Source organism: Lates calcarifer, linkage group LG4 (genome assembly GCF_001640805.2).
Source record: "Lates calcarifer isolate ASB-BC8 linkage group LG4, TLL_Latcal_v3, whole genome shotgun sequence".
In the NCBI taxonomy this organism is placed as follows: Eukaryota; Metazoa; Chordata; class Actinopteri; family Centropomidae; genus Lates; species Lates calcarifer.
In genome coordinates this window covers 6666160-6692009 of record NC_066836.1, presented here as the reverse complement: position 1 = coordinate 6692009, position 25850 = coordinate 6666160, and the positions used below count along the sequence as shown (strand labels likewise).

The window sequence follows — 25850 nt, the reverse complement described above, 5'->3', positions numbered from 1 at the left end:
GTTTACACAGTCGAAGAGCATCAAATAGGAACAATCTTTGTAAGTCTTAAAGAAATTGTTTGTCTCTAAATCAAACGATTCAAAGAAATGGAAACACAGAAGACCTGACAAATCTCAGACATAGCCTCGCTCTTTCTTTTGTTCTTTGTCTTTCTCCATCTCTTTACTCCATCTAGACACACACACGTATACAAGGTGCACATTCTATCCACATTTAGGTAAGGGATTAGAGTTGATTTGATGGAAGACAAGACAAAGCCTGCGTGGTGATCCTTGAGTGTCAAATCCAGGCCTAATTGGTTGTCAGAACAATTTAATCCCCTCCTCCTATCATCCTAGTCAATATGACATCTCTGGAACTTCAATACATAAAAAACTCACTGTTCCAGCTCAGAGACAATAGACAATTGATCTGCGTGAATGCTCCTTGAATCCTTCCACTCACAGGTTTCATGGAAGAGGATGGAACAATGTGACTTTCAGATACAGGATTGTTGTAATTATTTAGTTGGATGAAGATGTTATCACTGTTGTCACATATTTGACTTTTATCCAAACACATTTGGTACATGGACCATAGGACTGCATTGTATTAAAGGTATGGAGTGGAGTTTTTGACCACTAGTAGCCCTGTGGAGCTTGTCTTTAAGAGCAGCTCCCCATTTTGTTTGTATCTCATGCAAGAGGAAAGAATAAAAATGCCTTCAACGTGTTTGTTAGGCCTGAAGGCTACACACAATGTGTTATGATGAGAAGTAGTTCTCCTCAAAAAATTCCAAGCACAACACTGAAGTGCCTAGAAGTGTCTGAGTAAGACCATGAAAAAAGTAATTCAGATTTTCTGCTGATGTCCTTTTGTGTAACAGGGAGAAGCAGGAGCAGAGGGCCCTGTTGGAAAAACTGGACCTGTGGGACCTCAGGGACCCCCTGGAAAGCCTGGTCCTGAGGGTCTACGTGGAATCCCTGGCCCTGTTGTGAGTAGATTTTGGTTTTTGGTTTAAAATTTATGCCACTGATTCAGCAAATGAATTAATAAATTCAATTAAATGGAGTATAACGGAAAGCATCACTAGTTTAACTGTATCTGTATTTAAGCTACTATTCTACTATTTTTAACATCTGCTATTAACTGAAATGTGTAGTGCAGTGTATTCTAAAATCTTGTACTTAAATAATTCTTATGTTATTAGTCAAATACTTTAATTATTTATTCCCTTTTTTCAGGGTGAGCAAGGACTCCCTGGTGCTTCTGGTCAGGATGGCCCTCCTGGACCTCTTGTAAGACGTTTCCTTCCACTGTCCCACTAAAAACCTGTTAAATCTGTAGCATCGACTCACTGCACAGATGTAGTTATTGTAGAAGTCAAAAAGTGTATTCAGTGTATGATACTGCAGGATTACCTGCCCACACCTTATTAAAAAAATCAATGTGTTTACAGGCTTTTTAGCTATTGCATGACTTCTGACTGATCTGAGAGAGAGTGTTTTCTCTGGTACAGTCTACCAGTTTTTGTTCTGATAACATTGTTTGTATTGTTTACAGCAGTTGTGTCAGTACATCTGCAGGATAGATACAGAATCAGCACCATGAATGCAGAGTTCTGCGCTGACTGTCACTGTAAAATAATGTGAATTCATATCGCTGCCAGTTATGCTTGACAAACTGATTCTTTCCCTCCATAGGGACCCCCTGGACTTCCTGGTATGAAAGGTGACTCTGGATCCAAGGGAGAAAAGGCAAGACATTATTATGATGCTAATCTCAAATTGCCTTACTGTGTATTTCTCATATCTGCTCATGCGCTTTATCTGAAGCTCCCAAAGTAAGCAAACATCTAGGCCTGTTGCCTCTATCTCTTTGTTCACTCTCTCCTAGTGAGATGATGAAAGGTTCTGCTCTGTGAGGAGTTTGCACACAGTGATTTAATACATTGAATGAATATGTATAAGTCCAATAATATCATCTTTGTAATGGTCATTGGTTTAATGCCAGCATGCAGTAGTCAGAAGCAGATGGCCATAACTCTGCCCAGCAGCAGGCGCCGAGACAGACCACCATTGTTAAATATGACGATCACTATAAACATACTAATTATTTACAGGCAGAAATAAGACAGTGCTGAGGTTGCCTGGCCAGGCACTGTGCATAAAGTTGCAGGTGGATTTGCATATTTGTTTCACTTAAAAAAAACAATGTTTACTATCTGCTGGTACTAAATGAAAAGAAATTAAACTTAGATAGATAGGAAATTTACTTCTTGTCAAATGGATAATTAGTACAAATATTGTTTTGATGTTTGAATTTATTTCAGTGCTTTTTTTGTCTCCCCTTTTGTTCTGTATCTCCTTCTTTTCCTACTCCAGGGTCATCCAGGTTTAATTGGTCTGATCGGACCCCCTGGTGAGCCCGGAGAGAAGGGAGACAGAGGTCTGCCTGGACCTCAGGGTACTGCAGGTGGCAAGGGTGATGCTGTAAGTCAGTCTCTGTGTCAGTGCTTTCTTATATATATAAGTAACACATGGTCCTAGAGTTAGAGGATAGAGAAGCCCACCAATGTTAAAAACATATGTAGTCATAGAAAACTATAAAGAGAGCTGGGTTTATCAGCATTCAGTAACAACATATATGACTTTGAATTTGAAACATCAATTTGCCATATTGTTATGTACTATATATACAGTAAATATTGAAAAAAAAAAATTGTATATCCATTTGCTGTATTCTGATTGTCATCTGTTATCTGTTTTAAGGGTCTTGGTGGTCCCCAAGGTCCTCTTGGTCCTCCTGGTCCCCCTGGTATTTCTGTAAGTTCCACTTCTTGTCAAACAAACATGTATTTTTGCACTCTGTTACATCAGAGATGTTGTTCATATATGAATACTGCTTTGTCAACAGGGCCCTCAAGGACAGAAGGGATCCAAGGGATCATCTGTAAGTAATTTCCATTCATTTCTGTGTTTAGATGCCATTTATCTGACAATATGCATTTTATAAGAAAGAATTCCTTTGTTATTATATCAATGATATCTTGTTTTTTGTCAGGGTTCAGCCGGACAGAAGGGAGACCCTGGACTGATTGGACCACCTGGACCTCCTGTAAGTTACCTGTTCAATGTCTTAAAAGACAGACATTATGGTTATACACACTATACTATTCTCTAAGTGTTACTTTACTCAATGAACAATCAACCTTTAACCTTTGTGTGTCAGGGTCCACCTGGTGATGTCATCCAGCCACTGCCCATCCAAGGTTCCAGAAAGACCAGGCGGCAGGCTGAGATGCAGGGAGACGAGGCATTGACAGACTACGGCGTGGATGGGGTGGGTATGGAGGGAATGGAGGATGTCTTTGGATCCCTCAACAACCTCAAACAGGACATAGAGCGCATGAAGTTCCCCATGGGCACCCAAGACAATCCTGCCAGGACCTGCAACGACCTGCACCTCAGCCAGCCTGACTTCCCAGATGGTAAGATGGAGATGTCTTAGAGAATTTGGTCTACATTTGTACTGGTAATAAATGGTAAACATACAGTATAGGTAGCAACATTTATTATACACTTTGCACCAGGTGGAACCAAGAGCATGATTTCAGTGTTATTTACAAGGATGTAATCCACCCCATCCCCTAAAATATATTTCTCTAAAGTGTGTCCTCTTACTGCCCAGCTGCCAAAATTCAGAGAATGAGGAGTTGATAAAAATGTTGATATACTCATCAGAGTGACCTTCAGTTACCATGAGCTCACAGCAAGCAGCAAGTAATTTAAAGTACTTTTTGTATCCAGGGCTTTGCCTCTGCCCTGTCAAAATATTCAATTTACTATAATGTAAGATCAAGAAACCAGTTCTCACATTTTAAAACTGGTAACCTTAAAATGTTTGGTATTGGATTAATCGACTAAACAGCTCTAAACCACAGTTACAGCCTTGGTGGGAATAAATAACATTTTTAATCTCCCTGTTGACTTTCTCCCTAGTGAAATCTGGTATGCTTAATTCATCAGTGTATTTTGAGACTGTTAAGCAATCTTCTCAAGGATGATGTGTGAACATTAAATAACAGCAGTAGTCTAAACAGAAGGGCAAAGCTGTGCTTCATGCCTCTGCCTCTGTCTGTGTCACATGACTGTGTTTCTCTCTCAGGTGAATACTGGATTGATCCAAACCAGGGCTGCATAGGAGACTCCATCAAAGTGTTCTGTAATTTCACAGCAGGTGGAGAAACGTGCATTCACCCAGATAAGAAATCCACAGGAGTAAGTAATAGGGAGTGTTGAATCATGCATGGTATTTTATGGTAAAAGCAAGTAAATCTGGCATTTTTTTATTTACCATTTTGAAAACGTGGCAAATCATCTGATCTGCTCTCTGAATTCTCCAAAGTGTTTAAAAAGCTCTGCTAAGTGTCATAAATGTAATGATTTATTTGTTGTTTATTACAGGTTAGAATATCCAACTGGCCCAAGGAGTCTCCAGGTTCATGGTTCAGTGAATTTAAACGTGGCAAAATTGTGAGTCAACCCCCTGCGGCTTCTTATTTTCTATTACCTCCCAGTAGACATTCTCATCCATTTTAGATAAGTTTTTCCATTCTGCTGCTTTATCACTTTGTCTCATTTACAGTGCACTCTTTCCCACCAAACTCTCCCTTCCCCACCCTGCCTTCCTCCATCATACATCTCCTTCCCTTATCCCTTTCATCCTTCCATTTCTTAATTTCCTCCTTTCTTCACTCCTATGTTTCTTTCAACCTTTCCTCATTGCATCCTTTTATTTACTTGCCCTGTGCTTTCTCTACCTTTCTGTTCACCTCTTTCCACTTTTCCTTATCTCTCTCTCCACCTCTCCGTCCTTAGTTGAACTACGTTGATGTGGCAGAAAACACCATCAACACAGTGCAGATGACCTTCCTGAAGCTGCTGAGCTCCTCAGCACGGCAGAACTTCACCTACATTTGCCATCAGTCTGTGGCCTGGTACGACGCCAAGGCTGACAACTATGACAAGGCGCTGCGCTTCCTGGGCTCCAATGATGAGGAGATGTCTTACGACAATAATCCCTTCATTAAGCCACTGATGGACGGCTGCTCGGTAAACACTCATTTTCTAACTTCCAGTTTGCAATTAAACTTTTTTTCTATATCCCATCAAATCCTATTAATCCTCACAAATATGTAGACTGGAGACTGAAAATGTTTATACAGGTAAAGACCCGAAGAATCGAGGGATCAAATGTAGAATGTGATTTTGGATTGGCATTTCACACAGGCTGATCGTCTTTAATTTATTGTGTTTAATGGTTTGTAATTAACATGTAAAGTAGAGATTAAATGATCAGATGATTAACCAGGAAACTGTTTCCAGTTTCTGAAATGTGAATATTTGCTGCATCTTAGTTTTTTTTATGACATTAATGAATATGTTTCAGTTTTTGACTCTTTATCAGTTGTATATGAAATTGTGATTGTATATGAATTATTGTTGGTTAATTAATTAATCAGTTAACTAAATACTTCAGCACTAATAGGTAATAACAATGCAATCAGTACTCTACTCCTTTAGGACAAACACAAACTGTGTCCTGTCTCCATCCATCTGTTTTCTGTACCTGCTCTCTCAAGGTCATAGTGTTGATGATGATATTTTTCTGACTGATTATAAAACACAGTAAGAAACATACCTGGACCACTTTTCTAAATACCTGTTGACTCATTTGCCCTTCACATTTGCAGGTGAAGCAGGGCTATTCAAAGACAGTGATGGAGATCAACACTCCCCGCATCGACCAGTTGCCCATCATTGACGTCATGCTGAATGACTTTGGGGACTCCAACCAGAGGTTTGGCTTCGAGGTCGGCCCCGTCTGTTTCCTCGGCTAGACACACCCCTACTCCCCGCTGAAGGACAGGGTCAGAGGGTACATATTAACACCCACACGCTGAGATCTGACAACCTTTAACCTTCTCTCCCCGTGAAGCAAAAAACCTGTGTTTTCTTTTGTTGCCGAGAAGATCCACTCAAGCCCGGAGAAGAAGGGTGCCCCCAGGCCCTGTCATGAAAGCGCTGGCCAGGGGAAACTACTCCTCGCCCTTGTAGGGCCAGAATCACATGACTTTAACTTAGTAATGGGAGTGACATCAGGAAAAGGACATTTGATGCCGTGGCGGACAGTGGCGCACTTTCAGCAACAGAGAGAGGATCCACTCACCCCAAGCCCCATCCTCCCTTGTCCTTCCCCCTCCCACCACACCTCCCTCTCTGGATGCTCCAGGTGCTGCTCTGAATACAACCACAGATGTGCTTTTGTGCAGAATCACAAAACACTCAAGGTGCTACAAAAAGTGCTTTTTGATAAAACTGTAATTATTATTATTATTTTGTACAATATTGTTCCTTTCCGAATCCACTCTAAAAACTTGCATGTGCCCCAGCTCTTAAAGTTTAAATAAATATTTGGTTAACTACATTAGAAATAAATCCTATAAATATATTTGATGATTGCTAAGAACAAATTTGATGAGAAATATTATGTCTTTGGAAACATTCATGACATAATCTGACAAAAGCTACAATTTGTAAGTATAAAATAATCCTTTTGTAAATAATACAACTTTCAGTATTTGACTTTTTTGAGAACAAACAAACTGGAACACGACACTTAACTCAAAAAGCATTTTGTCTTTTTTTCATATCATACCAATTGGTATGTCCATTGGGAAATTAAGCCATAATAAGATGAGATAGTAATATAAATATTGTAAGAAAGGGCTTATTCTTCCAGACAGACTTTATTCACCTAGATGTTATACCTCAGTTTCTTTTAAAAATGTGGACATATTTGGCTCCTCGACCATGTTTATATCTTGACAACACAATCAAGTTTGGACATTATTTGTGGTGGCTAACTTACAAAGAGAAGATTATTGTGTAGTTAAATTCATCCAGTTGTTTTTTTATTATTATTATTATTATTAATTCACAGAAAAAAAAACCCTGTTGATTTTCTTCTTTGTAACAATGAACAAAATGTTTTCATGTGCCTTGACTTGTTCATTCAAAAATATTAAAACTGGATTCTGAAAAATGTCGGGTTGAATGTCTGTATTGTTGGCTATTTGAGTGCCGATATGATTAGTGCTCTTTTTGTGATTCTGCGCTGCCTTTTACATATTACCTTCCTTCGCCATGATAATTTAAGATTAGGAGGATTAGTGGTTCCAAGTGTTTGGGCTTGTTTGATTGATTCTGCTGAGCCCAGGTGCTGTGATCTCCTCCAGTTTCTTTCTCTGACTCAGATTTGACTTTGATCAAGATCTGTTTGCATCTCCACCTCCTTAGCTTACAGCTATGATAGCATAGACTTCAGAGCCGCTTTCAAACCTGTGTAATTACAGTATGTTTACAACCTATGTACAACTGAAATAAATGTTTGGTGCTTTGCCAAATGCACATTGCAATGGTTTGCATTCACTTACAGATTATCCTGTAATAGCAAGGGAATTACATTAATAGAAGCAAAGTACGAAGCTGAAATATGATGAAAGGTGGTCATACAATGCATGTACTCTGAAATTTTATGTGCTAACACTGCATGACAGCAACACTCCCCAGGCTGTTTTAAGCTTCCTAATTGCACCACTGATTTCAGTCAAACCACATCTCAGACAAACTGACTCCAAAGTGCTACTCCTGCCATTTTCCAGGTCAATTATCAGTCGTTGTTGATATTCTGTTAAGGTTTTTGAGTGACTCAATTCAAAATCTTTCTGTGCAGCCTGTGAGTGTGAACAACCCTGTCAACACTTAGTTCAATTCAAAGCACGATGACCACCAAACCTTTCACTTTTCTGAGACAGCACCAGTCAGTTTCTATCAAACAACAAGCTGTGTCATTTCAGAGTTCAGCTCAGTAACATTTATCCAGGTAAAGTACACACAGCAGAGATGGTGTGTGTACATTTTCCAGTCTTTACAGTGAAAAAAAGTGTAATTTTACTACATAATCTACATTACATTGACATAATAATAGCTTGCAGCGTGTTTGTCTGTGCTAAAGTGTCTCTGGCAAATGCAAATTGACAGTGATTATCTTTTCTTCCCACTGAGTTTGTCATTTTAGAAGTGGCAGCACTCAGTATGAAGGAACAGATCACGCTTATGATAGTGAAGCATGCAAACCATCAGATTCTACTAAATATGCGCAACAGAAAAGTAAATATGACTTTCCATCACATTGAAAGCACTAACAACAACAAAAAATCGTCTGTGTCTCCTGTGCATGTTTTCCTGCAGCAGTGCTGAAAGCAATAAGACATGTGAAGGGCTTTATCTTTAAAAGCTACATGTTCAGTTAGGGTTACATCACAACAAAGATGCAAATATAAACCTGATCTCATCATTAAATGTTTGGATTTGAGAGGCAAATACTCAAAATAGCCTATCTTTTTTTTTTTTTATCCTTGCCAGTTATTTTTCTAGCTGCGGAGGCTTTTGGCTTTCGACACATCTATGACAACAGTGACACAATGCTGACAACACAAACAGCTTTGTGTCCACACAATTTCTAAATGTTTCTGACCACTGTTTGATTAAAAATGTCACTTGACACGCTTCCCTGTCTTGCCAAGCACATAAAACGAGCAATGGCAGACTTTATACTCTAATAAACTGTTATTACAGCATCAAAAGCAACAACACACCGTCACCCACCATTAAATATTTATGTACCCTTGCCTAATGTCAAGTTGTCAGGACAAAGATCCTTAAAGCAGTGAGTCTTTTTTTTTTTTTTTTTAAAGAAGTATGACGAGTACATAAAGTTTAAACCATGTTCATGACATTTTATTCAGTGCTACGCCACCATTTTACACATCTTCAATAACAAACTTTACTTAGTGAGTCTGCTGCTTTCAAGTCAGCCCTGGTTGGAATTTCACTTTTTGATATAATACAAGATTTGAGTTGTAAAACTGTTTTCATTCTGCTGCATGAGTCATTACATCTGTTAGTAGCAGTCTCTGTGTACTTCTTAAACCAGAATGCTGTCATCATGTTTGGTCAGTGAAAACACATATGGTGATGAGTAATCATTAAGTTTGTGTGCCTGAGAATTTTGCGCGGGCTGATGGCCAGTCATCATTTTTCTCCTCATCTTCAAATCAATACTAAGCCACCTGTTTTTCATCTTTGAAGGCAGAACAACATGTTTTGCTGAAAATGGTTGCGGAGTCCAAACAAGCAAAGGAAAATAAGACTGCAGTCCAATGAGAGGATGTTGTTGGGGTAAGGGGCTGCTTGCTTACTAACTTATCCTCTCCAAACATAGGCCTAAACCCAGCTAGTCACAGCCGATCTGTTCGGACGCCCACTTTGGTCAATGTGTCCAAAGAAATTTTGTCAAATCTCCAGGGCTACCGTGGGCTACAGTCACATCTGATGAGAGGCGGTTTCCTAAGAAAGGAGAAAAGAGGAGAGGAGTTTTGTTTTGTTTTGTTTTTTTGCCTATTGTGTGGAAGTGTTAAATTCACCCTCCACTATTCTTACACATTTTCTCTACCCATTTTAATCCTCTCCCAGGTCATGAAGAGCTGGACGGTATCACAGCCTGAATTAAGCCAGAGGACGAGAAAGGCCCTGGAAGGTTTCCAATCTGTCTGAGGACTAACATGAACAGACAGACAATCACATTGAACAATTCAAGTCTCTGATTCTCCTTAATTGGGTGGTTTTAAATTTGAGAAATCTCCAAAAGAGCCCTCCCAACCACACAAAAACAAACAAAGACAAAAACCTTTTCTATTTGTTTCTTTGCTAGCAGCAAAACTGGCTAGTGACCAAGAGTAGAAACTTCTGTTGTACTGGAAAGATAATGGGTGTAGAAGTTTGTGACTGAAGCAAAAGAGCAAAAAGAACAAGTGTACACTTTCCTGGATAAAGGAAGATAATGATGACTTGTTTGAAATAGCCAACACAATGTAATTATCAGCTTTTTGGAGAGGAACACTAGAAACAGCTCGTATTGACTGGTGTCTCTTTTGTAGCAAGATAATTGCCTGTTCTCTCTTTTGATATTTTCTTGAAAGGCAGAATTCCTACAGACACAGTAAATCTGCTGTGTTTACAGCATTAACATTTTTCACTAGTCTATTGATTTTTTTCTTCTACTTCAGTCATTCTTGTAGCAAGTGGATTTGAACTGCAAAAGATACCCTGGGCTCATCATGTGTCATAACCAATTTGAACTGGAATGAGCCACAAAGCAAGCAGGAGCCACCGTTATTGCTGGAGAGAAGCTCATCAGGAATGCAGGTCACGGCTTACAAAAACCCTTTGCTGGAGTCCGCCAAGAAACTTCTGTCTCCTCCTTTCAAAGACACTCCTTGACTTCAAGTATTCCCCATTCAAGCAGTTTCACTGGGAAACACTCCAACAGTACTGTGCTCCATTGCCCAGCCCATCACCTCACCCTAACCTGCTGCTGACTGCTGATCCAAGGAGAGCCTTGAGACACCTCTGGTTCTCAGGTCCCCAGTTTATTCTTGTTGTTACATTAGCATTGCCTGGAGAGCCCAGAAAAAGCTTAAAAGCTGACCACCGCACCCACCCACCTGATCTGTGAAACCGTGTGCGCCCCAACCCACCTAACCTGACAGAAAAAAGGGGGTGATTGGCATATCAAAGTGGATGGCTTCCTACTAGGGTGAAGGTGACTCCTGCTGTCAAGGACATTACTCTGGCTGTGGCTGAAGCCTGTGAATAGCCTCTAGGGGGAAGTCTGAATACCAATTCAAGTACAGAAGCCATGGCTGAGATCCAAGTCAAGAACTGTTAAGGTGAAGAATTCTCCAGCCATATTAGAGTTGAGATAAACATTACTATCTACCCAGAGGTTTTCAAACTGTGAGTTGTGGCTCCCCAGCAGGTCAAGGGACTGTAAGATGAGACCGAGGGAGAGACGTGAGGCCTTCACCGCGTGGGGTGACATGTTGCAGGGTAAGTTATTGTATTTCACATGTTGATTTGTCCTGCTTCTCAATGCCATCAGCAGCAGGGGATGTGACACATAGCTCATGGAGACAGGTTAAGGTACTTTAAAACCCCTTAACAACCAATATGTCCAATTTGCGTCGAACCTTGTACACCCTCTCTGAGTGGTAACTCTGCCAACTCAAACATGCTCCGTAGATTCTGGAACTTGCCTGAGAATCATCACATTTTTAGATTTTCTTCAGTATCACAGTAATACTCCGATAGAGCTTTCATAGATACACTGCAAACAGGAGCATTTAATAGTTAATTTGGCGTACTTTTAATGGTATCCTTTGCCAAATGTAAACAAATATTTTTTAAAAACGGGGCTCAAGTTGCAACACAAAAATGACTAACCTACTCCAGAGCCCTATTAGCAACATTATATTTCCTGTTTTCATTCAGTAAAAGGGGGGAATCTCAACCAATAAAGGTTTTTGTTGTTAGTTAGAAAAATGAACAATGAAATATAATGTTAAACGTTTTTCTTTAAACAAAACTAATGAGGAATGTTGTTAAGACCTTTAGTTCTTAGTTCATGAGGTATGAAAGTGTTTTCATAAACTGGGTCATATCATTATTATGAAATATGAACCCCCAAATGGTTGTGTAATATTATCAAAGTCACTTCTTCAAATATTGCAGAAAATGTTCTTGAACAACTGTGGGAGAATTGTTAAAGAGAAATTAGATAACTGACAAACAAAGGTTGCCTGAAGCACTTTCTTTTTTTAAAACATTTCCAGTCTTACTTCAAAATAGCAAAGTCAATGTATGAAGGTTTATGTTAGGACAAAAAAGCCAAATAAACTGCTGTATCTTACCCCTGCACAAACAATGAGCCCTATTTGTATGCATAATGTGCACTCCACACATTATTTAATACCTCATTTCAATTATTTTACGCACTGAAAACATTGTGTCATATGTAAGTATGTGACTAATGGATTTGGCCTGGGAGGAACATTATAAAAGCACTGTGCCACAGAAAGCTGTGTCATTTATTTCAGTAATATGACAGATTTTTAATTCCTCTGGTCTTGGAAATCAGGAGTCAGTCAGTTCACTCAAAATATAAATTAACTTTTTTTTCTCCACTTACTGCACATTGTATGTAGTCATGTTTTTTTTTTGCTTGTCAAGATTTTGAGATTTCAGACTGCCGCTATACAAATACAGTGGACGTAAACAGGATTTTGTTTGTAGCTGTCACAACATTTAAACTTTTCCAGACGTTGCTGTGAATAGTTTTCATTATGGACCATTTCTTCTGATAGAAAGATGTTCCCATCAAAACTGCCAACAGCAAGGTCTTTGGATTGCCTCATTTATGCCAGGAAAAGAAAGAAAATTTGAAATGAATTTTAATGCCCATGAAAGAAATAGGTTAAATGTTCGAAATGACAAAAATGAAAGGGCTCATAAAATAAGTCTTTTTAAGTGGCTTTAACCAATTTTAACCCCCTTGGTTTGGCAAATGTCTTCATTGTTAAGCAAAATAGCTATAAAAAACCCACTGTACACTACCTGCTTAGCACCAAGCCAGCAGCCGACAGACGCATTTGGAGACTAGTGGAGCATTACTGTGGAGCATTTAGCAACTAAAAAGCTAGATGTTTTACTAAAGAGTTGGTAGAGACCAAAAACTGAGCTAAAAGAAAGGGAATATTCCACTTATATTTGCCAGATGGTTTGGTGACTCCACATGAATGTAAATGTTGCTCCATTACCACTGGATTTATCAACTTCAAAAGTGATGACATGTCAATGGAAAATGAATTTTGGTGTGACCAGACCTTGATATTTAATTACGTTCAATCCAAGAGAGCAGAACCCAAAACTCTCTCTCTCTGATTGGCCAGACAAAGAGCCAATAGGAGCTTTAGCTGTTGCTCTTTGGGCTGGACTTCAAATATTGAAGTCTAGTGAGTCTAACCTACTACTTTGGCTTATTCCATCTTGCCTAACCTTTTCTCTGTTTTTTTCTTGGCATAGATGGGCTTCCATACATACCACCTGAGGTAAGCTGGGAAAAAATGTTTTGTATTTTTGGGTGAATTTACCCTTTAACGTTTACCGTTCGCGTTAAAACATAAAAGTAGTTCTCTAAAATTAATCAGCACTTTTCTAAATCTTGTTCATTCATCGTCTGTAAAATAAAGTAAAGAGGGAAGGTTATAGTTTGCACTATCATAGTGTCCTCTCGCGCTCTGTCTCTCTTGTTATGCGCGTGCACTCGCGCACAAAAACGCAGCAGCAGCATCTCTGATCTGACGCCTCTACCTTCTCATTATCTGGTGAATACAGCCAGCTGCAACTTTTGTCGCCGCACAGCTGCCGGTGGTTCCACATAATACACATTACAGGCTGCACTCATTAAAAGTCAAGAGAGGCATCTGGATGATGTCATATCCGTGAAGAAGGGTCCCTAACGCAGCTCGGATTTTCGCCGCATGCATGCCCACAAACTTTTTTCCTCCTTGCAGTGACGAGGTTTCGGTTTCTCCCCGCTGCCCACATGGCATGCGTAACGGGGACGAGTGGATGGATGTGCCCCCCTCCTCCCCAGGAACCCACGGTTTTTACCAGCGCGTAGTGGACGTGGCGGTGCGAGCCCAGGGGCAGAAACTTGCGTGAAAATTTTTGTGTTCCCTGTCGCGGCGGAGGAGGCGGAGGAGGGAAGCGTTGCGAAGCAGCCGGCAGAATGTGGTCGCTGTGCGTGGTGCTGAACCCGCTGCTGTTCCTGCTGCTGTTCGGATACTGCCCTTCAGTGGTGAGTTCCCCCTTAACACTGCCTTTATATTTTCTCTCCAAAAAAAAGGCACAGACTTAACTTTAACCACCAGCTTGATCTGACATTTAATATCAGTGCTGTAAAGTTCAGGTCATTGGGGATGTAATTAATCAGGGTGGAGCATTGCACAAAGGCTGGTGAATGCCCCAAAACACAGAATGAGTCATTTCAGTTTCCTGCCATTATTGCTTATCTGGCTGATTCTTTGCTGTTGTCACCATAGCCAATATATACTCCAATGCAACCAATAATTGACACTAAATATGTGAAAAATTAATCAGAAATAAGAAAACATGCTGAATTAAAAGTGGTGGTGGAGGAAGAGGCATCCACCCAGCACTCATGTTTATTGCCTACATCAACCACATAGCACTGATATTGATCCTGGAGTATTGCCAGGCATATAACTCCCTTCTAAGGGAGAGTTCAGTCATTGTAAAAAAGGAAAAAAAAAGAAAACATGCTGCTGTGGATTATATCCAAATCCCCTCCCAGGCAGAGGAAGAAGCAACTCTAAACATCTTGATATGGGCAAATTCTCTTTCACACTCCGTAAAACTGACTTTAACTGAAATTATTGATAAATTTCTGATGCATTTTTCTTTTTCATGCTACCTTGTATGCTTTTTAAAATGTAATGTTTCATAGGCAATGTATCTTGCCAGTTTAAGCTTCCAAAACAGGGATGCATTTGGGAGCATTATCACAAATTAGGAGGAGCAGCTTGCAGATCACCAAGCCATTTGGACAAGAACAATGGTCGATTAGGTTCATCCCACCCATGCAGAGTACAATCCCCTGTGCCAGTGTCTTGATTGCAAAGCGGTGTCCTCACATAGTATCACCTTTCCGTGATTGAGAGTGGTGTGCGGAATTAATGTTGTTGATTTGTTCGAGAAAAAAGCAGGAAATGTTTACGGGCAGGAGTCGGTACTCAAAAACTGTTTTCAGATCTGTCAGAAAAGTCTAAATGAATGCCCTAAACAAAAGAGGAGCCAGCTGTCTGAATTATTTAATGACAGAAAAACTCTTTGTGCAGAGTTCCTCACCCAAAAAAAAAGCTTAGCTGGAGAGTGCATCTGGCTTGGCTGAGCTACAGATTCATTTTAATATGAGGAAATGTGCAAGTGAGAAGAGGGGGAGAGGATGTGCGTCACTCAAGAGACAGAGGAGAAAGAGCGTTTTAACAGATTAGTGAAACTGGTTTCTTTTTAGGAGCCTTTCAAAGCAAAGTAAGGAAAGGAGGGGATGTTTTTTTTCTCCCTCCCTCTTTTATCCCATTCAGCTATGAAGCCATGAGAGAGAGGCTGATTTCAGCTACAGCTATGGTGCACCAAGCCATCTAGTCTCCCTAATAATTTCATACACTACAATGTACCACACATGACCTCCAGATATTTCAGCTCAGTATCACTTTTTCCTCTGCTGCATCTCACTGTGGTTTTATTCTTCATGTAATGCACACTGAGCAGTGGAGTTCACAGAAGAGACACACTATAGGATTAAATTGTAAAGGTGAGATTATTATATTCTACTTTCATTGCTTTTATCAAATAATCGTATCAGAACCTGCTTTGCATCATGGCATCAGAAGAATAAGCTTTAATTCATAGATCATCAAATTTTACAAGCCAATAGGAAGATGGACAGAGCTCAAGGCTGCAGTGCTTTGATAATAACCTGAGAAAATTTTCTGACAATCTGATAACGACCACATAAGAGATGTGCTCTCTAGATAACATGTCAAAGTGAACACAAGATTCAGAGGAGTCAGGATGTAAGTGTTAAAACCAACATAGCAATAAAGTAAATTCTGTATTACCAAATTCCAAGAAATAGTTTGGGCAACCATTTCATTCTTAAAATACAATATTGCAAAATAAACTAATAGCTTTACATTTTTCCTGCAAAAAGCAGCCTCTCTGCAGGTGGGAATGATGAGTCAAAGCCTGCTCTTTCTCCTCTGGTGTGACGTCTTTGCTTGCTCAGAGGGGACATGATCTTTCATGGCTGATTCCAAACGCTCTTTAAACTGCTCAGGCTGACAGGCAAGGATGAATGGGAAAAGGAAAGGAACGCCTGCTCTATGAACAGGGCACCTCAATTTTCTGTCCACCAGCTTCAAAGCTTGTTGGATGCCAAAGTTCACATGTTTCGCATGTTATGCTCCCTAGAGTTTGAGTTGTAGAACTCAGAACAAAATCCAAATGTTAGCTGGTTGTCTGCCAAAGAGGCTGGTAGCGCCGACAAATTTACCATCCACAGTCAAAAGGTTGCCAGAATTTGGCTGGAGGACTTGTGTTAATTTCCCAGGCTGACAGTAAACAGTAGTATTGTTCAAATACTTATTCTGTGTGTGTCTGATAGGTATCAACTTTTCCAGCACTTCAGGACACTTTGATCAATATTTGGAGCAAAACTAGTTTTTACTGTGTACACTCTGACAGTGGTTGATGGTGTTGCACTAAAATTTGCTGCATCGGCTTATGATGCATAACTTTATGTTCTGTAGGCTTTATGCTGTAGAGCTGTGGAGCATATTGAACATAATAAAGAATGGGAAAAGCTCCCACAAATCAGGTTTATCTATGTCTCCCAGCAGGACTTTCAGTTTAAACATTGGAAGGCATAGTGAGGAGAAACAGAAGAATTTCAACACTTGGGTTATTCATCAAGGCCAGGAAACACTATTTATTGTTGAAGAGAAAATTCACTGGAGACCATATACTGTGAGTAGAGGAATATCTTACAGCAAAAGCACTTTGTTCTTTCAAAGCCCAGACTTTTTATAAGTCAGTAGAATTGGTTGATGTCAAAGCTTTGGGGGCATAAGGCAGAAGAATGGACGACTCATGAGGGAAAAATAAGAAAACCATAACAGCTGTGCGCCGCAATTTCATGATGGTGATATCATCAGAGTTGAATTTATTTTTGTGTGTGTCTCTGTAGATGTGTGTGTTGCGTATTTACGGCTGTGCCTGTGTTTCTGTATGCAGACCATCAGGCCAAAGGAGGGGTGGCAGGTGTACAGCTCAGCTCAGGATGCAGATGGGCGTTGTATCTGCACAGTGGTGGCACCTGAACAGAATTTGTGCTCCAGAGATGCCAAAGGCAGACAGCTCCGCCAACTCCTGGAGAAGGTGTGTTAGCACACAGCCACACACATTTCTGTTTATGTGACAACACACACACACACACACACACACACACTCTCTCTCTCTCTCTCACACTCACCCGCACATTTACTGTAAGCAACGGCACACCTGAATTCATATAGACATATCACATCGATTTCTATCATTATTCATGCTTCTTTGTTGCCCTAATCCTCAGAGAGATTGCACCAGCCAGGTCCATAACCCTGTTTTCCACTTCTGCATATATTACATGGATGACATCAGCTGAATGGCTGCTTGTGAAGATGAGAACGCTCTCCATCTCACCTTAACTTCTTTTTTCTTTTTTTTTTTTCTTTTTGCAACAAACCATTCAAGGCTATTGCTGAGGTTTGGAGTGGCTCTACACATTTGGTTAGGAATGTTATTTCTGTATTACTCTAAATAAAAGCATGCATTTTAAATTGATTTCATAAAATTAGCTCTGAACACAGCAGCCAACTTTGGGAATTGAAGTAGAAACATCAAATTTAATTCCAAATGTTTTTCTTTTTCCCACCACGACGGTGATTTTAATGCATTATCTACAAGCAAACAGCACGGCACTGAAGTCACTTTCCCCAATTAGTGTGCCATATAAGGCAATGTTGCTCTAGCCTACATTTTAATGTTGTCTGCCAAAGGGTGTTCTGTCATTCATTGTGGCCTTTGACACTAATGTACTAAGCTGCCTCGGGGTTTCAGTGAGGCCATTTCAGGATCCCTCTACCAGAGCCAGAAAAGTATGCAGAACACAATATGTGAGTGTTGTGCCACTTTGCTAGTGATGTGCTCCAATAATGTTGGTTGGTTACAACAAGTCAAAGAGAGAAGAGATGAAATCCCATCTTATTCAGATGCCCTATAAACCCAGTGAGTGTTTGTTAAACCTGAGAGAGAGAATGTAAGGTTTCTGTGTCAGATAAACTCTCTGAAACATCTTATCAAACCCAGCAAATTCAAGAGTTTATCCATGGTAGTTAAAACAACAGGCAGTTTGTTATATATTTTAGCTGAAAGATGAAATCCATGTTTAAATGCTGAGAGAAAACAGAGCAAGAAAATTGCCACGTAGCATCCCATGTAAGATTAATTCAAAACTCTATTCAGCTCACACATGGATGGTTAAAAGACAATCACGTTGGAGGTCAAAATGTTGATTCATTCCTTGGGAAGTTGGAGCATGGCAGGCTAGCGAACGGCTGAACACGGAGGACATTTTAATCTCGTGCTGGACTGAAAAATCAATGCTGCACTCTTTCATTCTTTTCAAAAGGTGCAGAACATGTCGCAGTCAATCGAGGTGCTGAACCTGCGGACGCAGAGGGACTTTCAGTATATCATGAGAATGGAGAGCCAGATCAAAGGACTGCGGTCAAAGTTCCGACAGATCGAATCGGACAGGAAGACGCTCGTCAACAAAAACTTTCAGGTATATTTTTTTGTTTGATGTTTGAGCTTGTGAGAAACATCACAAGAAAGTTAAGGGAAAGGATCTCTTCTGAAGATACATGACAAGCATCTGAACTGATAAACTTTCATTCCTGATAAGATCAATACAGGTCTACCACTGCCCAGCCAACCCAGCCAAGGACAAGGTTGTCTTAAGAGCTCGACAGGATGCAGAGACAGGATCCAACATAGATACTGAAGACTCAATATCAGTGAGAGTGACAACAGATCCTGGTTCACATGAAGTATATTCATTATTGATTTGTTTAACCCTTACAAAGATTAGGAATACTTTTTTACAGCAGTCTGGATACGAAGTGCTGGGCTGACACACCAACATGGTCATCTCTAGACCTCTGCTGCCAGAATGGCTAAAAACTGCTCAAAGTAAGAAAAGTAACATCCATGAATATCAAGTTATTATTTATAAAAATACAGGTGGGTGCTAAAAGGTTAATGTATTCCTCAATAAAACTATAATTGCAAGAAGTGCAGTTCTCTGCCAGCAATATGTTCTAAAAGTTGATAGGGATGGACAAGTCAAGAAATTTTGATTTGGATTTCATACAAAGAGAATGCTAATAATTTTCATTGTGAAGAATTCTGAATGTGTTTTCACAGAGGAGAAAGGACTTCTGCATAATTTGACATTCATTCTATAATTGTCCTTGCCTTTACAGAATAATAACATATAATAATTGTTGTAAGAGCACTTACAACAATAATTATTGCCATTAACATCCATCAGTGAAATTTGCTTGGTTCTTAGTCGAGCTTCTCCCTACTTCCTCTTTCATTAGGGCACTGTCTGTTCTTTCTTAAGAAACTTTTGATATGGACATTTTTTCCTGTAAATACTATGGTAAGTATTTTTTTAAGATTAACATGCAAGAAAACCACATTGTGCTGTTTTCCCTCAAATATTTTTTGTGACAGTTCGTACAAAGTGGACAAAGAGTCTGCATTTGTACAAAACAATATTTTATTCTTATCAGTACAATAAGTAATAATAATAATATGCTGGTCTCACAGTATCTATACATTTGGCATTTATCTGTCCATCTCTGTAGACACTGAGTCCTATAAATGTAATTTTCTGACACAAGCGAAAACAAGTGCCAAAGGGGAGGAGATTGTATGCTTCAGTTTTCCTAAATGCTATAGTCTGCCTCAGTTAAAGATGTTGGTCCTATTACCATAAATCCTGAGACTGCTTCATTGAAAACAAACTGAATTGTTCTGCCAGATTGAGAGATTTGTTAAGACAGGTATTTTTGCAGCAGTGTTTTGTTTTTTGTTTTTTTAGGAGCTAAAGGGAAAGATGGAGTCCCTGCAGCCGCTGATCCCGGTCTTGGAGCAGTACAAGACTGACGCCAAGCTCATCTCCCAGTTCAAAGAAGAGATCAGAAACCTGTCTGGTGTGTTGATGGGCATCCAGGAGGAGATGGGAGCCTATGACTATGAGGAATTGCAACAGAGGGTCCTAAACCTGGAAAATCGTCTGCGCAACTGCATGAGCAAACTCAGTAAGTCCATTGCTGAAAGATCGCATCTGTGCATGGTGGCCCTAGATTAGCCAATGGCAAAGGGATCATAGGCACATGTCTTGCAGCTGCCAGCAGAATAGTGTTTTGAATACAGAACAAGGGGCAAAGCAGAAGTGCTACTAGAGGCAATATTAATGATAGTAGTTTGAGAAAACCTCTATTTACAGAGCCAAGTAATATGTTTCCAAGCTGAAGGTAAATGGTGGTCACATCATGAAACTTTCTTTCTGACTCCCTCTGGTTCCTTCTTTGCCTTTTGCAGTTGGGCACTGGGCAGCTGTGGTTTCTTTGCTTCATCCACTGAGGTTGAACTCAGCTAATAAGATCAATTCTGTGTCCAGAGCAGCTTCCCCTCTGATAAAGGTTGGCATAACCAAAGGTCCAATTTGCCAACTGCCAGGTTATCGGCATTGATGGGGCCAGTCAGAGTGTCAGCGTAAATCACTAACATGTGAATGCTAATGGGACGTGGCTGGAAATCTGTCTGAGCTCGAGAGGATTACTTAAGCATTCATTGTGTTCGGGCTTTTGATTGATTAGGTAAAATAGCAGTTAAATACTTAATAGGCCACTTGCAAACTTACGTGCAAGTGATAGCCCAGTGTCATTTGGCACAATTAAAGTGTCTGGCAAGATGAATCAAGTGCTTCAAATATTAAACCATGTTGGATAGATTTTCACCCAGCTTTGACACATGAGAACCAGTTTCACAAGTTGTTGTTTTGTGGCGGTTTCTCTGGTCATTCTCGTGTTTCTATAACAGCAGAGAAAGCATGTGGCAGTGCACAGATGCTGCACACACTGAACATCCAGAACCAAAACTCTTTTTTTCTATTGAAAATGAGCCACCACCAGATTTAAGCATTCCAGCACTGTGAGATTTATTCCAGTGTTAACATCATAACATTGACTCTAGTTTTATCATGTGGAGCGGGAGAGGTTTGTGCTGTATGTGACCACAGCTGTGTGATGTGTTCGCAGCATGTGGCAAGCTAATGAAGATCACTGGGCCACTGACAGTGAAAACATCGGGGACCAGATTTGGAGCCTGGATGACCGACCCACTGGCGTCTCCCAAAAACAACCGGGTGAGTCCAGTCAAAACTCTTTTCTTGATTTCACAATTTTCTGAAGACGCTGAGTAGTTTAATAATTTACATACAACAGCTTCCCTCCTGTTGTTCAGGGGGAAGAGAGATGCTGAGCTCAAACATAAAATCTGATGTCACTTGTTGGACCTTTTATGTATGTGAAGCAGTCAGATGGTTGGAGTCTTTTAACTGAATGTGGAAAACAACACAAAGAGTCTGCACTTTGTTTACTGCTTGGCACAGAGCCTTCATCATAATGTTTTACAGAATAGGTAAAAGCCAATATGTACACCACAAGATACCTGGAACTTAACTAATGTGACTGAGACACATTAACGATCAGGCTTTGAAGGATGCTGCAAAGAGTTCAAAGCAGTTTCAAAATAAAAGCACACAAATACTGTTCCTTAAGAAAACCTAACAAACAAAAAGTCGCAGACTAGAGTCACAGACATGAGCGGAGCATTGCTCTGTGGAGTTCTCTTGTAAATAAAAACATTTTGTTTGCAGTGCATTCTGTGTTACTCATCAAACTAAACTGCATAAATTCTTAACGCCTAACAAACTCGTCAAATGCATTCCCCATAAAGCAAAGCCAATTCTTTTTAATATTATACAGCAGAGGCCAAGTGACAGTTTCACAAGCAGTAATTCCAGGAATACATTGTTCCAGAAGTTGAAAGAACAAGCCACAGAAAAGAAAAGGCCTTTATTAAGTCAGGCATAACATCACATACAATATGCCTGACTACGTAAAGGCTTCTCACACAACTTTTCCATTTTCTTTTTCTAATACATTTTTGAATGTTTTGAAAGGTCTTTTCTTTACATCCATGTGTGCTGTCTAACTCTACCAGTCACCTTCTTCATGCACATGAAAAAGTTACAGACGATGTGTCTGCTGCCAAAACAGAGGAGAGGAGGAGGAGGAGGAGGAAAAAAGCAGCTCATGTCTGATGAGTTCTGTATATAATCACAGGAAATACGTAACAGCCTGTGGATTATTTTTCTGCTAAAAACAACAGAGGGCATTGTTTTTATTTCCAGTTATCATCACAATGTTTCCTTGTGTTATTCTGAGCTGCACTGATGGAATACAACTGTAAAAGTATCAGCACTGTCCTTACTGTTCTCTGATGGTAATCTTTGTGCCAATAAAATGCAACTATAATCATTTTGTATTTTGTGCCAAACTCACCCTGTGTTTGTTAGTTAAAGGTTTTGTTCAAAAACCACATCAACAAATAAAAAGCCTGGAACAGCAGAACGATTCTACTGATCTATAAGAATATCTATTGCTCTGTCTTACTTGTCACCTTACTGTACTCTTTTGTCCATGTTAGGCTCCTGTAGGAATCCTTATTCTGTTTTCAGTGATCTGACTGGTCAGTAGTCAGGCTGTTGGCGGGTTTTGATTTGATTCTCTGCTCCTATGCAGGTTAGCTGTGCAGTATAGGTCCCCATGGCAATCTAGCCCACTTTAAAGTGAGCCAGGTTCATGTTACTGGAAAACCTGAGTCAAGCCTGAAGATGGCTGGATAACCCATTAATCTTGTGTCATGGTACAGATCATCTCATCAAAACGCTGCTCTCTGATGGTCAAACAATGTGTAGGAAATATTTGGAAAATCTACTAATTAATGGAAAAAACAACAAAACTAATTTTTATTAAGTAACTTGAAAAGCCCTAAAATACCAAATCCTTCTTCATCCCATTTGGATGCTGTAGATTATGAATCTAAAATGCTGGTCTCTGGGTGGTTATACTGTACATCCCCTTTTTATATATTTATATTTATATATATATATATATATATATATATATATATATATATATATATATATATATATATATATATATGTGTGTATATATATATATATATATATATGTGTGTATATATATATATATATGTGTATATGTGTATATATATATATATATATATATGTGTATATATATATATATATATATATATATATATATATATATATATATGTGTATATATATATATATATATATATATATATATATATGTGTATATATATATATATATATATATATATATATATATATATATATATATATATATATATGTGTATATATATATATATATATATATATATATATATATATATATATATATATATATATATATATATATATATATATATATATATATATGTATGTGTATATATATATATATATGTATAAATAAAATATAATATACAGATCATAATAAGAATAATGAGAAATGATGTTAGAGATTCTTGTAAATTCACAGCCACCTCAGACCAACCACCTGGAGTTTCTTGTAACTGAAAATCACAGGGTTGGTTTCTGTCTGTATTCATTTGTCCCCAGGTCTGGTACATGGACAGCTACACCAACAACAAGATAGTAAAAGAGTATAAATCTGTCGCTGATTTTGTGGCAGGGGTTGAGTCAAGAACATACAACCTTCCTTTCAAATGGGCTGGAACCAACCACGTGGTGTACAATGGCTCTCTGTACTACAACAAGATGCAGAGCAACATCATAGTGAGGTACAGCTTTGAGACGGGCCGCGTGGTCACACAGAGGGCTCTGGAGTTGGCAGGCTTCCATAACGTGTACCCCTACACCTGGGGGGGCTTTTCAGACATCGACCTGATGGCGGATGAGCTGGGCCTGTGGGCTGTGTATGCGACCAACCAGAATGCCGGGAACATCGTCATCAGCCAGCTGAACCCCGACACGCTCCAAATCCTCAACACATGGAACACAGAATACTCAAAGAGGAACGCCGGTGAGACTTTTATGATCTGCGGGACACTCTACATCACTAACTCCCACCTTACCGGCGCCAAGGTGTACTACGCTTATTCCACTAAAACCTCCACTTATGAGTATACAGACATTCCCTTTCATAACCAGTACTTCCACATGTCTATGCTGGACTACAACGCCAGGGACCGTACCCTCTATGGCTGGAACAACGGCCACCAGGTCCTGTTCAATGTTACACTTTTCCACATCATTAAAACTGAGGACGACTCTTAAGTGGAGAAACATAGCGTATACATGAAGGAAGTTATGAGAAAAAGTGGATGGTTTCACCTGAATGTTCTGATGACAAATTTTGCTTATTTATGTCATTCCCCTGCTAAGCTTTGTGCATTTTATGCACATTTATTTAATGACATCCAGGTATATGAAAAGTTGATTGACAATATTCTCCATGTAGGAATGTGGCACTTTCTCTAAAAAAAATAAATGACAGCACAAATTAAAACAAATTTGCAGCATCATGGGACATACTGCAGGTAAAACATTTTGGACTAAATGGCACTTTTACTCAGCAAGGTTCAGAAATACTGAACAATGAACTACCAGTGATTTCTCCAGTTTCCTTTTCTCTCCAAAATGAAAGCTTTTCAGAAATGAAGGCCTCATATTTATAATGGTTTTCTCACTCAGTATTGCATTTATTCATGGCCCCTAATTTATTCATATTTTGACAGTGTTCATTAATTGTTCGTTTTTATTTCCATTCTTTCCTGCCATTTATTCATCATCTGTTAATTTATTCCTGCCTTTCACTACCTCCACTTAGCTTTCAATTTGCCTTTGTACTTTTCCTTTCAGATGTTTTTTTTGCACTTGACCTTGTACAAGACAATAAGAAATGTGGTGAACCATAATGCACCTGTATAGTTATTGTACTTGGCTTTTTTTGTGTCTATGAAGATTCTCAGTCATCCAGGTCATAGGATATCTGCAAGTACTAAGTCAAAGTACTGCAGCAAACAGCAAATCTGGTTTCCTTTAACTTAGTACTTTGAGATATTAGCTTTTTTGTAACTTCAGCAACAGTTTGTATGCCTTATTCAGTGCAGTACGTTCTGTAAGCCCAAGGAAAACAGCTCTCGTGCATGAATGTTGGCTATCCCAATAGCATTTTTACTGTAACTGTATATCTGTGTATTTTGTATTTGCACAACATCCCATTCTCCTCCCTAGCTAGTGATAGTGATAGTGAAGATCCATTTATACAGACCGCGGTAGATAACTTTAATAAGCATTTGTTTGTGTAAATAAGAAGTTATACATTAACCAAAATAAAAGTATTGTTTTCATTAAAGCAGTGTTCTGTGTATTTGTATTCTCAGGATAATTGATGATTGGTTAATTTGTTCAGGAGGCTCTTCTGCGACCTCAAGGAAACTCGTCAGGAGTGAGGTAACGCTTCACTGCAATTTAATGTGACGTCACTTTAAACTATAAATGTAAGTGCTAATAATGCTTCTCTGCCAAAAGAGCTACTTCATTGTCCTCTAAAAGAAGTGACTTAATTTTTCTCTCTTATTTCCAGCACTATATTATCCATTTTACATCACTGCAACTTTTTATCAGAGCTCTTATCACATCAAAAGATGGTTGTTTATTTCCTACTTACCCATGGTAAAGGAAGGCACCCTTGATGCTTTGTACCTGATGACAGCTCTTAAATGCTTCATGCTTTGGTTTGTAACCAGAAATAAACATTCATGCATCACATAATGCAATAACCAATAGAAAGTGAGAAAACAACTTTGATATCTATCTATCTATCTATCTATCTATCTATCTATCTATCTATCTATCTATCTATCTATCTATCTATCTATCTATCTATCTATCCTATCCTATCACAACATGTGAAACTGACTAAGCACTAAGCAACTGTGAACAAAACAGACTCATAGGTTTGTGTCTTAATATTTGTGATCTGGTGCAGTTATGCAAAATACAGTTTTTGCTTAA

General features: G+C 39.2%; 2 protein-coding genes across 5 annotated transcripts in view; both read left to right on the top strand.

Moving 5' to 3' along the window:
- The window catches only part of LOC108884211 (collagen alpha-1(XI) chain), an 89647-nt gene extending 82195 nt beyond the window's left edge, over positions 1–7452 (top strand). For 3 of the 4 annotated variants that reach the window (XM_018677957.2, XM_018677955.2, XM_018677954.2), the window contains 12 exons: positions 867–974; positions 1225–1278; positions 1684–1737; positions 2365–2472; positions 2752–2805; positions 2897–2932; positions 3044–3097; positions 3212–3470; positions 4148–4260; positions 4447–4515; positions 4861–5094; positions 5736–7452. In XM_018677957.2, the coding sequence (XP_018533473.1) occupies positions 867–974; positions 1225–1278; positions 1684–1737; positions 2365–2472; positions 2752–2805; positions 2897–2932; positions 3044–3097; positions 3212–3470; positions 4148–4260; positions 4447–4515; positions 4861–5094; positions 5736–5882 (1290 nt within the window). In that variant the 3' untranslated portion in view covers positions 5883–7452. The remainder of the gene's footprint in view (positions 1–866; positions 975–1224; positions 1279–1683; positions 1738–2364; positions 2473–2751; positions 2806–2896; positions 2933–3043; positions 3098–3211; positions 3471–4147; positions 4261–4446; positions 4516–4860; positions 5095–5735) is intronic. The other variant, XM_018677956.2, reaches the window with a different exon arrangement.
- Positions 7453–12955: 5503 nt separating this feature from the next.
- On the top strand, positions 12956–25188 carry LOC108884216 (noelin-3). The gene is made up of 7 exons (XM_018677975.2): positions 12956–13052; positions 13518–13804; positions 16822–16965; positions 18257–18412; positions 19739–19958; positions 20961–21067; positions 23430–25188. The coding sequence occupies exons 2-7, from the start codon at positions 13736–13738 to the stop codon at positions 24105–24107; spliced, it is 1374 nt and encodes a 457-aa protein (XP_018533491.1). The 5' UTR covers positions 12956–13052; positions 13518–13735; the 3' UTR covers positions 24108–25188.
- Positions 25189–25850: the final 662 nt, after the last annotated feature.

What these genes read in the sequence shown, in the direction of transcription:
- LOC108884216 (XM_018677975.2), top strand. Translation starts at nt 13,736, where the DNA reads ATGTGGTCGCTGTGCGTGGTGCTGAACCCGCTGCTGTTCCTGCTGCTG. An exon ending in TCGTCAACAAAAACTTTCAG is followed by an intron (nt 18,413 to 19,738) that starts GTATATTTTTTT and finishes TTGTTTTTTTAG; the next exon opens with GAGCTAAAGGGAAAGATGGA. An exon ending in CGTCTCCCAAAAACAACCGG is followed by an intron (nt 21,068 to 23,429) that starts GTGAGTCCAGTC and finishes ATTTGTCCCCAG; the next exon opens with GTCTGGTACATGGACAGCTA.